The sequence below is a fragment of the Battus philenor genome, unplaced genomic scaffold (genome assembly GCF_028537555.1).
Source record: "Battus philenor isolate CCGP_79_NKW_IND1 unplaced genomic scaffold, ilBatPhil1.0.hap1 SCAF_22, whole genome shotgun sequence".
NCBI classification, from domain to species: Eukaryota; Metazoa; Arthropoda; class Insecta; order Lepidoptera; family Papilionidae; genus Battus; species Battus philenor.
The window spans coordinates 2959607-2972251 of NW_027181685.1; the positions used below are offsets into that span (position 1 = coordinate 2959607).

General features: G+C 37.5%; 1 protein-coding gene across 2 annotated transcripts in view; it reads right to left on the reverse strand.

Moving 5' to 3' along the window:
* Positions 1 to 12645, reverse strand: part of Synd (protein kinase C and casein kinase substrate in neurons protein Synd) — a 161777-nt gene that overhangs the window by 32996 nt on the left and 116136 nt on the right. For both annotated transcript variants that reach the window (XM_068766939.1, XM_068766938.1), the window contains exon 5: positions 9031 to 9219. In XM_068766939.1, coding sequence (XP_068623040.1) covers positions 9031 to 9219 — 189 coding nt within the window. The remainder of the gene's footprint in view (positions 1 to 9030; positions 9220 to 12645) is intronic.

Below are 12645 nucleotides of genomic sequence, written 5' to 3' on the forward strand. Positions count from 1 at the left end.
TTTATAGCACGTTGTAATTGTTAAACTAAAACATTTACAAACACCTATCTTTTCTTCTAAGATTTTTTTCCACAGAACCAAAGCCATAATACATGTTTTGTCAATTCCAGTTAATAACAATACATCAGTGAATTAAAAATCAGTACACTTAAATGTTATTTAATCAACAAAAATGAGGTCATCGCTATTAAATGCAGCTTATGTTCGTGAGATAACACTTGCTTATCTCCATGCAGTTTGCACTTGGGTGACAAGCGGAAGGTTTTAACGCTGATAATTATTTATTCATTGGTTTTAAATTGTTATTCGGTTGCGGTAGGAAATTATTAAAAAATAAAATTAAGACTGAGTAGTTTTCCAAAACTATCATTTGTGGATAGAAAACTGGATATTACTGTGAAAATTCTCAACAGTATAAATGATTTTTTAATGATTATATAGATTGGAAATGTATTAGTCTACTGCTGTATTATATTGTATTGGAAAATTGTATGAAATTAATCAGAATGAAAAATAGTAACCCGTCTGAGGTTGTTTCAGGCGATCAGAGCGCGCTAGGAATCCTTGTAACTTTAACTCGAAGGAAAATTAAAAAAAAATATTGTTTTAGAACTAATAGTACGAGAAATTTAAATTATAGCTCGAGCCTTGTGATCAACCAAGTTGTATCAGCTCCACAAGGCTAACAGCGTCGATATCTAACAGAAACTAGAGAGATGATAATATGAAATAAAATGATCTTGTTACTTTTACGTAATCATTTTAACGTAACAGGGTAACGTAAATCTTTTATTGTAATGTTTATTACACTGTACAAAACAAATCTTTGTCATCTTGTTACTTTACGAAAATATAAAACTTTAGCTACAAGCAACAGAGCTTTCAATAAAAATTAATTTGTGAAAACAAACTTTCTTTTCTTTCTTCACTAGCGATGTTATGGATAAAAACAGGATGGAGGAAATTTTTTTAACCCCGAATTCTTTTGTTTTTTGTAGTTTTAGTTACATTTATATTTCTCGACTTAATTAATTAAATACTTTTTGTATCTCGCCCGTATTACGTAAAATGTAGATAGAATTATAAAGTTTTGCTATCTTAGTTGTTTATCATGAATGAATTTGCCGAATTTACTTCTCCATAAAAATATGTAGTTACACCAATAAGGGCTCTACAAAGAAAAATGCAAATTTTAATGATCGTCTCCTTAATCCTTTTGCGAATGAAATTTCGTTAAATCATTATAGCCGACCTCTGCTTGACAAAATGAATATTTCTACCGAAATCCAAATCCCTAAACCTTTCGGTTCCAGAGACATATAGCTAAGCCAGTATGTAAGTAAAAATCTCTAATGTACAGTTAATTTCATATAATCTTTATAGATCATGGATGCACAGACCGCGGCCCGCCGGTCGAATACTGGTGGCCCGCCGACAGCAAAAATAATACTCTCTTACATTCGAACAATATTGAATTCTATTCCAGAATAAAACCAAAAAAATGTAATTACCTTTACCCTTCTGGCGGCCGGCCCGCCATCAGTTCATGATTTGCCCGAGTGGCCTCTAGTCTTAATAAGTCTGTGCAACCACGTTATAGATAAAACATTCCGTATTTGCTTGCAGAGTTAATCTGCAAACACAATATCAGCGGTTATAGCTATTACTTAAAAATACACAGTATGTAACGATAAGATAAGATCGTTTAAGCTTCCACTGTAGTGTTACGTGACATCCGGCTGTCGCTGCTCTGTTGACCCTGCGGTAGAGCAAGCGAATTTACAGCACTACGGAATAATTTACCTTTGTATTTCTTTTTGTTATGCAACTATAGTAGTTCAGATTAATGAATAAGATTGTTTAGAAATATTAATGCGTTTTTAAAATAGAGCAGCTACAAAAATCTAGAAAAGCTTACAGTTGTCATAATGTAGAAGGTAAAAGGGTTAGAGACCACCTTGCTGAACTGGTGTAGATATAAAAGTATGCATTAGCACCGTGCACGGTGTTATAAAACTTTCCGTAAATTGAAAAATTTGGACATAACTGGTAGCGGAGATTGACATTTTTGATTTTTGATTTTAGATTGACCCTCATTCATGACGAAAATATTAAATAAGAAAATAGATTCTAGAGTTCGACCGAGCTATAAAAGCAGTCACCATCGAACTTCTCAAAGCAAAACGCACTTCAGTGCATTCCTTTTTAAAAAATTTTTAATACCTTTTATTGTACACATAAAAATGGAATCACTCATAAAAGTAGGTCATAGAGACCTGTGAAGGTAACTCATCGGATTCTCGATCAAGACTTTCCAGGAAGGGCGCAGTTTTAGAAATGAAGATAAATGACCACGAAGAAGATTGTACACGTAACATAAAAAACTAAGACATAGAATTACAATGACGCAACAAGGGTATACAACGATTGGCATAATAACTATAGGTCAATCTCTTACAAACAACCTTAGTATGGAAACGGAAGACCTTAACTTACTAAACAACCTTAGTATGGAACAAGAAGCAGTAGTCGATTGTGCATTGTTCGAAATAGTACAGAAAATGTTAAATATATTATGCACTCAAAATGACCATCATTATCAAGATTTCGGAAGTAGAAGATCCACTACCGGGCTTCTCATAGATTTTCAACAGGATTGATCGGAAACGACCTGGTACCAGCGTCAATTGGCAACCTTAGCAATATATAAAACACCCATTAAGTAAGAAAAGGACCAATATATATCTACTTCCGTCAATTCAGCAGTAGTCGTGCAATAAAGTGCACCGCCCGCCAGCCCGCTGATAAATGCGCGTGCGGTAAACAATGCAAATTACACAAGTACCATCGTTAAATCACTCAACACGTGTTTCACCCCTCCACGGGGCATCATCAGGAGCAATGTTACACCGATTAGCGCCAAACACAGAGTCTATAACACCCATTAATCCAACTTTTCTACACAGTGTATGAAAAATAACCCGGTTCAGTTTTTTCGGGTGCTCATATCAAATCACGACGTTCTAAAAACTCTGATGGCCATGTATTTTACATTATAGGCAGCCATCATTATACCGAAGTTCATTAGCGTTATTGTCTGTCAAATTTATAATAACAATGTGGTTCACTTGGTACAAAGATATACATGAAAAAACAATAATAATGAATAACTGTGCCGAAGTTAGCACTGCCTACCCACATATAGTACCGTATATAAACATTGTTGAAAAATATATTTGACCACAAACAAAATTAGGAGCAAAAACAAAATAATGAAATATTGGTCTCTTCTGGCAATGTTCTTATGTTACAATCCAAAGTGAATACTATAACTAAATTAATTCTTATATCACTTATCGTTTTTAACACATCGTACTTTCTACATACTGACACAGTGTACGCTATCAAAAAGTTATCAAAATATTTTTCGTATATCGAACATTATCTTTATCATATCTACAGCTTCACTTTTTTATAATAAATAAAATTGTTTGTCCATTACATCATTAACGGTATTTAAATATTTTTTTACTACTTGATATCATCAATCGAAAAATAATCTCCGCTCGTTACGACAATGAATAGATAACCACAAAACATTTTTAGTCTGTGAAAAACCCGACTGCGGACTTTACCAAAAATGTAATATGGCTAATTGAAAAAAGAATAAAATCAGTGCGTCGTTGTTTTAGCCTATAGACACCCACTGCAATGCACAGGCAATCCCTAAATACATCTATTGGGGGATATAAAATAATCGCCAAGCTTGGTAGGCGGGTTGGCAATAACAGTATAGTATTATGGTACGCAAAGGACGCTACGCTTGCTCTGGTAACAGCCATCATAGTTTGTGGGCAGTGGCAAATATAACTAATGCATAAAGTTTGAACTACTTAAATTGTATTTACTTAAATTGTAATTGTATCGCGGGAATCGAATCCGCGACCAGCGATCGCAAGTATCACACCTCTTCCGCTAGGCTGTCACTGTTCGATTAAACATAAGCTGTAGAAAAATGTAAAAGATGATGCAAAAGTTAACATGTTAAGGCACGATTTATTAATTAAGCCTTTTATTGTCTTAGACATGAAACAGTAGAAAAACATGTCTGGAATGAATATAATGGTGACTTTCCCATGACAGTAAAGTTTTTCGCCAAGTTCTTTTGGACAGAATCAACATTACGAACCTTTCAGAAATCTATGTACGCATATTTAAATTCACGATACACCAATGTCTTGAGTTTTAAAAACTGTTTAGCAAAGCCTATTTGAAAGAATAAATAAATAAACAAAAAATAAATCATTCACAAATGAAAAGTATTAAAAAAAAATTAAGTTTGGATGAATATAAGTTACTTTGTTGGATTTATATAAAATAAATAAAGTTGAACACGCAAAATTGTCTTGAATTCTGAGTATAGAGAAATATACTGTAGGTCGAATATATATAAACAGTTGTATTGGAAACATGTTCTAATCACCGAGATAATGATAGTGATGTCAGAATTCCTGATATCATACATCGAAAACACTACCTAGACTATTTTCCCGTCAAACATGACGAAAAAAAACTAAATTTTATTTTTTTTTAATCTTGACAGAACGGTGCCATAACTAGTTTAGGCAAGTAAATAAGTTTCTGAATTCCTTGAACACATTCTAGTTATATGTGACACACTAGTTAGAATACATGGCATTATAACAAAGACACTGTTAAATTTATATCGATATAAAATTGGTTACCTGCAGACGCATATCGGTATTTGAACAGCGGTATTTGAAGAGACTAAGTTCGATACGACGGTAAATGGGTCGGGTGGTCAAAGAACTCGGGGCTGGCGGATCGATAGTGGGCAAGACGTGGAGTTCACCAGACGCCGTGGCTACAGTACGGACGGTTAGCGGTTGCACGAAAAATTTTACATTTTTTACGATTTAAAAAAAATCTATTAGTTACTGGTAATAAACAAGTTTATAAGTATTTTTGTCATTTACTGCAACAAGCTTATCTTGTAGCTCGTAATTAGACAGGTCTCACTTTTATTTTATTAATACTCCCATCTTAATTCGCACTTCCAGTAAATCATTAAATTAGCTCTTCCTCCTTTATCTTGCCAGGGTTATATTTAAAATTTATAAATAACACATTTTTATAAGGAAATTATTTATTAAAAGGTCGACAATTTTTTATACATAGTTCTAAGAAGATTTTTTTCCGCTGCGCTTAGTAACGAAAGCAAGCCCTTACCGTTCGACAACAATATAAGACATTTATTTTAACTCACAAGTATCCCATTTGTTGCAAAGCATTTCGTATAATACCCCTGGGTAAGATATTGAAAGGTAATAGAGCATTTATAGACAACTCCATTCCTCTTATGTAATTGTTTTGATAGCAAAACAAAGTAACGATTTTATTTCTTTTCTCCAGGGATATATTAAACACCTTATATCTTCGACTTTTGTTTTATTATCATATATTATATTACACGAATTTTTTTCAAGTGACATTTCCTTCGACATGAATGAAGATTTTTAAAAGCCAACTAATTAAAAAAAACAAGAGTGATATATTTTTATTTATATACTATATATATCTGTATAATAAGAAAAAAAAAGCCTTTCACCGTGTTCTAAAATGGCAGGACACCCTGGCTTTAGAGCAGAAGAAAATTTTTATTTTATATTTATGTGGATCTTAGTATATTATATAAGGTTGTGGATGGAAATTTGATGGGATACAACAGGGGTGAGTAACTCAAGGCTCGCGTACCACTTGCGGGCCTTTTAACATGTTTATGCGGCAAGCTAAGCATTTGAAAAATTGAACTTTTTTATCGACTTTCTCCCATCAATATATTGTTATAAAATTAATTATAATAAAACGGTAGTACATTCTAAACCGAAGCAATTTGTTTGTGACGAGTTACTCACACAGTGATTTGTTCAAACATATAATACGCGACGTGTTTGCGCGAATATTTTGTATGAAAGATTTACATTTGTTTATTGTAACGTTTATTATAAATATAGTTCTAAGATTATTAATAATAATAATTTCAAACCATCAATGGGCTCGATGATTAAAACGGTTACTTACCTCTGCTATATAAAGTCTTTATTTATCATAAACTATAAACGAGTGCTCAACCTTTTGTTTGTCCCATGCCACACTAAAGCCTTCGTCAAATTCTTACGCCCACCTATGTAACATCAAACTTTTTATAAAAACAAAGGGTTAAAAGCCTGTTGAATCCACTTTCGAATTGTCCCCCTTAACAATTAAGAGAAGCCTCCTTGCAACACATTGTTGTCAACCTTCTCTGACCATATCTTTTTCTTATGTTACCAAATCGTAAATTGTCCCAGAAGTCCGTTCCAGAAACGAGCTCTTGAGTCTGGTGCATATAGAAATTGTTGATAGGTGAATAGCATTCTGTCTTGTCTTATGAGAAAACTATTGGAAAGATCTATGTGTAGCAGTAAACATGCTACGTCTGAAAGTATGATAATGATGATGAATGGCATTTGTATTTAATCAGAATTAGTTTAAAGTTATTTCGAGATTTGTATAGTAGCATAATGCCGTGTGATAACATATATTAAAATCGTGAATGAACTCTATTCTATAAGGCCGCATGCACAAGATTTTCGTTGTAATTGCTATAAATTTAAAACGTGATCGATAACGGGTCAAAAGTCACCGGTTCAACGTAACGCTGCCTTATTACGAAAACAAATTGCTTCTCCACCCGCAGCCCGGCGTGAAGTCAATCGATTTGCCGCAGGTTCGAGCGCGGCCTTCGTGATTGAGGGATAATCGAGTTATAAATTGGCGGCACTATCCCTTTGAGGGCATCTTAATTACTACAATTATATCGGCGGTATAATTATATTCCTGAAAATAATATTCAGGGATTTTAGCTGGTGAAGTTCTACGGAATAAAATACAAATCCATGTATAACTATATTCCCATAAATCAACGACAATCTGATACAGGTAAAAGAATGCTAAGAAAAAAAAGAAGTACTCTAATAACTGACAACTGTATGCAAGGTCCTCGGTGACTTTTGTCCGGTATTACTTTTCATAATAGTCAAACCTTCCTTACAAAACAATTTAAGTATTTATTGTGGTCTGATTTAACAAAGTACTATTTATAAAAAATTTGGAAAGGACATTTCGTGCGTCTCGAATATCTCTTGTCTTTTCTACTTTATGCCTTTATATGTGACGTCAAGAGTAATACATTCGCGATGTTTCACAAGGCGGTCTATAAGAAGCGATCGATTATAATGTAAAGTTACACATCAGTTCATTTCTGACTAAGAAACGTTGTGTGCTAATCATGACAATGGTATCCGGGTCAGAAAAAGCATAAAAGACAAATATGAGAATATCCGCTGCACGAGGCTGATGATTCATGACCTACAGACGCGCTGAGGGGCGGCCAATCACGCGGCCCGCATACCGCACGAGAGCCTCACTCGTGTATTATCAGCACTAATTATTACAATTACTATCGAGTACTCGTTTCATGAGTTACGATTGGCGTGACTTGCGAATAATCTTCACGATTATCAATTGTATTTAAAGTTTCGCACTCATAAATGACTTCATTCCTTCCTAAAAACACCTCTATTGTCGTCTGTTTATTTCAGACGATGTTCTTTCGGACAAGTAAAAACTGCTGCATCTTATAATTACACTATTACTTTACTTTAACAATATGGGACTTTCTATTCCTTCTATGACATTTTTACTTTAGATTTTCCAACGATGTACCTCATGACAATAAAATTGACGATCGTTACATGTTATTAAATTACAGATATAGTTATCAGATTTTGTTTCATGTTGTCTCTTAGTTACATTGGTACTTGTGACGTACTAGACAATAAGAAAACATAGTGAAGGAGCATAAAGTGTTGAGCGATTTACAGAATGATTACTAACGAATGTTAACAGGGACGAACCCTCAAGAATCTATTAAAGTAGAATGTGTCTGCTACACTTGTTCTGTTTCACGTATCGATTAGTTTTAAAAATAGATAGAAACAATACAAGACGTGTATATATATATATACTGAATGTTTTAAATTATGGTCACCATTTCTGGTTACCGACTGAAGTATATATTCATAACATGACATTTGAAATACAAATAAAAAACCATTTGACTTAATACCCGATATTGAACAATAGTCCATTGTATTAATCAAAATGTTTATACATTTTTATTATTTACATTATTACATATGAAAGTGTCGCATAGTTCAGTACGTACGTACATATAAAGAAACCCCGGTAACGAACGTAGACTTTTATATTAGAATGTTAATCCTGTATGTACTAAACTTAGTATTAACATGTGTATTACGAATACGAGACTACCTAACCTAATCGGTGTACAGTGCTGTGAATCCACAAAAGATAAAATTTTTAAGAAAACAGTATCGAAAATGGAACATGTTTCAATTTAGTTTTCCATAGAAAAGTTAATATATTTAACTTCCGATGTATATTTAAATAAAGCCTATTAAATAATAAACCTATTCAGAAGTATAATTTTATCATAGGCCAAAAAATATGGATCCTTCTCTAACTATTACCAGAAGTTTCTACAATAATAACATTCGAACCTATAGAATATATAAAAATTAAAATGAATGTGTATGGTTTACAGCCTTACCAACAGTCACATTTACAAGAAAAAAAATAGTCGCTGCATTTTACAAAATGGTTCATTATACTAATGTTATACTACATTTCCGTCTATTATAGTTTTTAATAAAAATAGGAGTATTTCGCAACGCCCACGGGTCGGTACCACCTTCGTTGAGAACACATCACAACTTTTAATAAAGCGTTGTGTTTGTTTCTCTTTATCAAAATTGAATATTAAATCAGTTTATTACTTTACTTTGTCCAAATATTAACATTAAAATATTTTTATTAACCGCGATTCTATGACTTAATTAACAAAACCAAAAAAATATAGATGGGATTATATTAATGTAAACTAACTTGGTCTGGACTGAGCGAACTGTCCCCGCTGGCGTTCCTCTCCTGGTTCTGTGCCGTGCGCTCCTGTTTGCACGCGGTGTGGTACTCGAGCCTGGTCCGTTCCACCTTCTGGAGTAGCTTCGCCCATGGTTTCTGCGCCTTCTTGAACGCCTCGTCCATCTCCTTCCGTTCTTTAAGTTGTATCATTGACTGTAATAAGAAGTAAAGATATAGCGATCGATGTATTGACTAGAATTAAATACAAGTACACGAGATAACAAAAGCATCTTTTATGAAATAAAGGAGTAGATAATACAAGTAATTTCTAATTATATGCATATAAAATAGGATAAGTAATAAAATAAAGAATAAAAGAAATGTACCTAGCCACCTAAGAGTAATAAGATGATGGAAGGAAGGCAATGAAAGCAAGAAGGAATGAAAGAACAAATTGTGAAGGAAAAAAGAAATTGAGAAGAATGATAGTGAGTGAAGAATAAAGATAAAAATTTGAATAACTTATTTGTAAACAAAAACCCTGATCCCAACAAATTAGGGGTACGAGAGGCCTCCAATAGCGGGGGCCATAAAAAAATAAAATTATATGTATTGTAATAATATTGCTATATATAAAAAGCCGTCAGATGTGAAAGTTCCCGCGGACGTCGTCACAACGCTCAACCTTTTGTTTGTCTCGCCCACTCGTCTCGCTCACTCGCACGGCGTGCACGATACGCGCTCTTGCTTGTTCTTGGCAGGTAGCCAAGACGCGCAACACGTGCGCCCGCGGCCGTTGGAGTTCTGGGAGTCGGATTTGAGCCATGGTTCGATGCGCAACCGCGCGTAGGCGAATTATTCATTTTCCGCGCACAAATTGTTTTAATAATTAAATAAACGTGTTTCCACATCACACTGGCTCCCAACCCGTGGCCTACACGCTAATTATCGACGAAATCGCGTATTCAACCGTTCGCCATCTTAGCGTCGTAGAAGAATCCCATCGAAAATTTAACAATTGTGCGTTATCGGAGTGAATTTCGTCAGTGGTTTGCATCTGTTGTTTGCGATGCCGCGCCGCAAGGCTTCAGGCGTCCGTAACAACGTCGAGGATGAGGACTCGGACAGGTTCATGACCGAGGGGCAGCTATCGTCGTTCATGGCGGCGTTCGCCAAGGCTCAAGCGGAGTCAAACCGCCAGCTAATCGAGAGTCTTTTGCTGCGATCGCCGGCCTTCACCACAGGAGCGCCCTCGCCATCACCATCGCCATCGTCGTCTTCGGCTCATCCGTCTCCGTCGGGAAACTTCGCCGGTTGCACGGCTCGTTTCAAATTAACACGAGAAAGTGTACAAAGCAATCAGCGAGCAGGGAGTGCGGGCTCGCGCGCGCGTGCGACGTGCAAGGCACGCGCCGCCGCCGCCGTCGTCGTCGCTGTACCTGCTGTGGTAAGCGCAGCGAATGCGCCGAATCAAGGTAAACGGTTTTGTGATTATTGCAAGAAGAGTGGACATAATCGCGATGAGTGCTCAAGGCTTAGATCTAAAAGTGATCCGCATACAGTTTCGTGTTACGGTTGTGGTACGAAAGGTGTTATTCGTGCTAATTGTGTTAACTGTAATACAAAAAATACGGACACTAAGGATTCGTTCTTTGCATGCGATTTTATGTCAACAAATAGGCATTTATATTCCAAAACCGAGGCATCGCAATGTCAAGCCCATGTTTCTTTTGATTGTAATACTGTTTTTTTAAATTCTGTTTGTAATGTATATGATGTGCCTGATGCGCGGTCAGTGGATAACTCGCGTACCGAGCGCTTGCGTCCGGATGTTTGTACCAAAGGCCGTCCAATTTTGGACATAGAGATTTTTGGCTATCGCGGTACCGGTCTATTAGACACGGCGGCTAAACGTAGCGTTGCCGGATCCACGCTGTACTCCTTGTTGCTTAAGTTAGGGCAGCCGATGCGTAGTAGCGTCATGACTGTAAAACTTGCTGACGGTGTAGTGCGTGACGTGACAGTCAGACTGGTGGACGTTGTGGTGATGCTCGCGGGCGCATCAATACCTATCACATTTATAATTTTTCCAGATGCAGTTAACAATGAAACATTGCTAGGCATTGATTTTATACGTAAAGCTGGTTTGGTTATTGATATTTCTAATGAAACGTGGTTCACAGCTAATCAACCTCAGGTCATTCACCCCTTGCGTTGTGAGAAATCACGTAACTTCATCGGGTGCGCCTCTGCCGACATGTTGCGTTCGGACGAGGGTATGATGCTGTCACCACCTGAAAGAGCAAGCCTTGCGCAGACATTGCAGGAATACGAGGACATTTTCCGAGAAGGGGGAGGACCGACGTCGTTCGCTGAACACCGCATTGACACCGGCACCCACCCGCCGATCGCCGTCCCGCCGTACTGCCTGACGCCTGCGAAAAAAGAAGTTATGGAGGCTGAAATCAATAAGATGCTGTCGGAGGGTGTCATCGAAGAGTGTGAGTCTCCGTGGGCAGCGCCAGCGCTGTTGGTACCTAAAAAGGATGGGTCCTACAGATTTTGTGTGGATTATCGCAAATTGAATTCCATCACGAAGGTCGACTCCTATCCGCTTCCGGTGATCGACGATCTACTGCAGTATACTGGCAAAAGTTGTTTCATGAGCACCATCGACCTCAAGGCAGGTTACTGGCAGGTTGCTGTCAAGGAAGAGGATCGCGACAAGACCGCCTTCGTGTCACCATTTGGCGTTTTCAGATTCAATCGTATGCCTTTTGGCTTGCGCAACGCTCCAGCGACGTTCCAGCGTCTGATTGACAGGTTTCGTTCAGGGTCTGCTTTAAAAGGCGTGACTATTTTAGGTTACATAGACGACCTCATCGTGATCTCTGAAAACTTTGCTCAGCATCTACAGGATCTTCGAGCTGTTTTCGATCGCCTTCGTGTCTTCAGCCTGTGCGCCAATCGAGCTAAATGCGTGTTTGCTAGAGAAAGTGTTAAGTATCTAGGTCACGTGATTTCGTCTCAAGGGCTATCGCCGGACCCTGACAAAATCAGCGCCATCGTCGATATGAACGAGCCGACGAATGTAAAGCACTTGAAATCCTTCTTACAGACGTGCTCGTGGTTCCGCAAGTTCGTGCCGAACTTCGCAAAGGTTACGCAACCGTTGACTATGCTGACGAAGAAAGATCAGTCTTGGTTGTGGGGCGAAGCTCAAGTTACCGCGTTCTTGGAACTTAAGAAATCACTTACCTCTCCTCCAATCCTCATCCAGCCAGATTATAGTCTTCCTTTTGTGCTTAGGACTGACTCGAGCAGCTATGCTTTAGGTGCAGCTCTCTTGCAGGGGGAGTCGCCGCGCGAGGAGCGTCCGATCGCGTACGCCAGCCGCCTTCTGACTTCGGCGGAACGAAACTACTCAACTACCGAGCGTGAAGCTCTTGCAGTTGTGTGGGCAGTCGAGAAGTTCCGCGGCTACATCGATGGTCATCCCGTGCGCGTCGCCAGCGACCACCAGCCCCTGAAGTGGTTACTAACCTTGAAGTCTCCTGCAGGTAGATTGGTCCGTTGGGCTATGAAGTTGCAGTCTTTCGATCTCCAAGTGGACTACACCCCAGGAAAGGCAAACGTCAT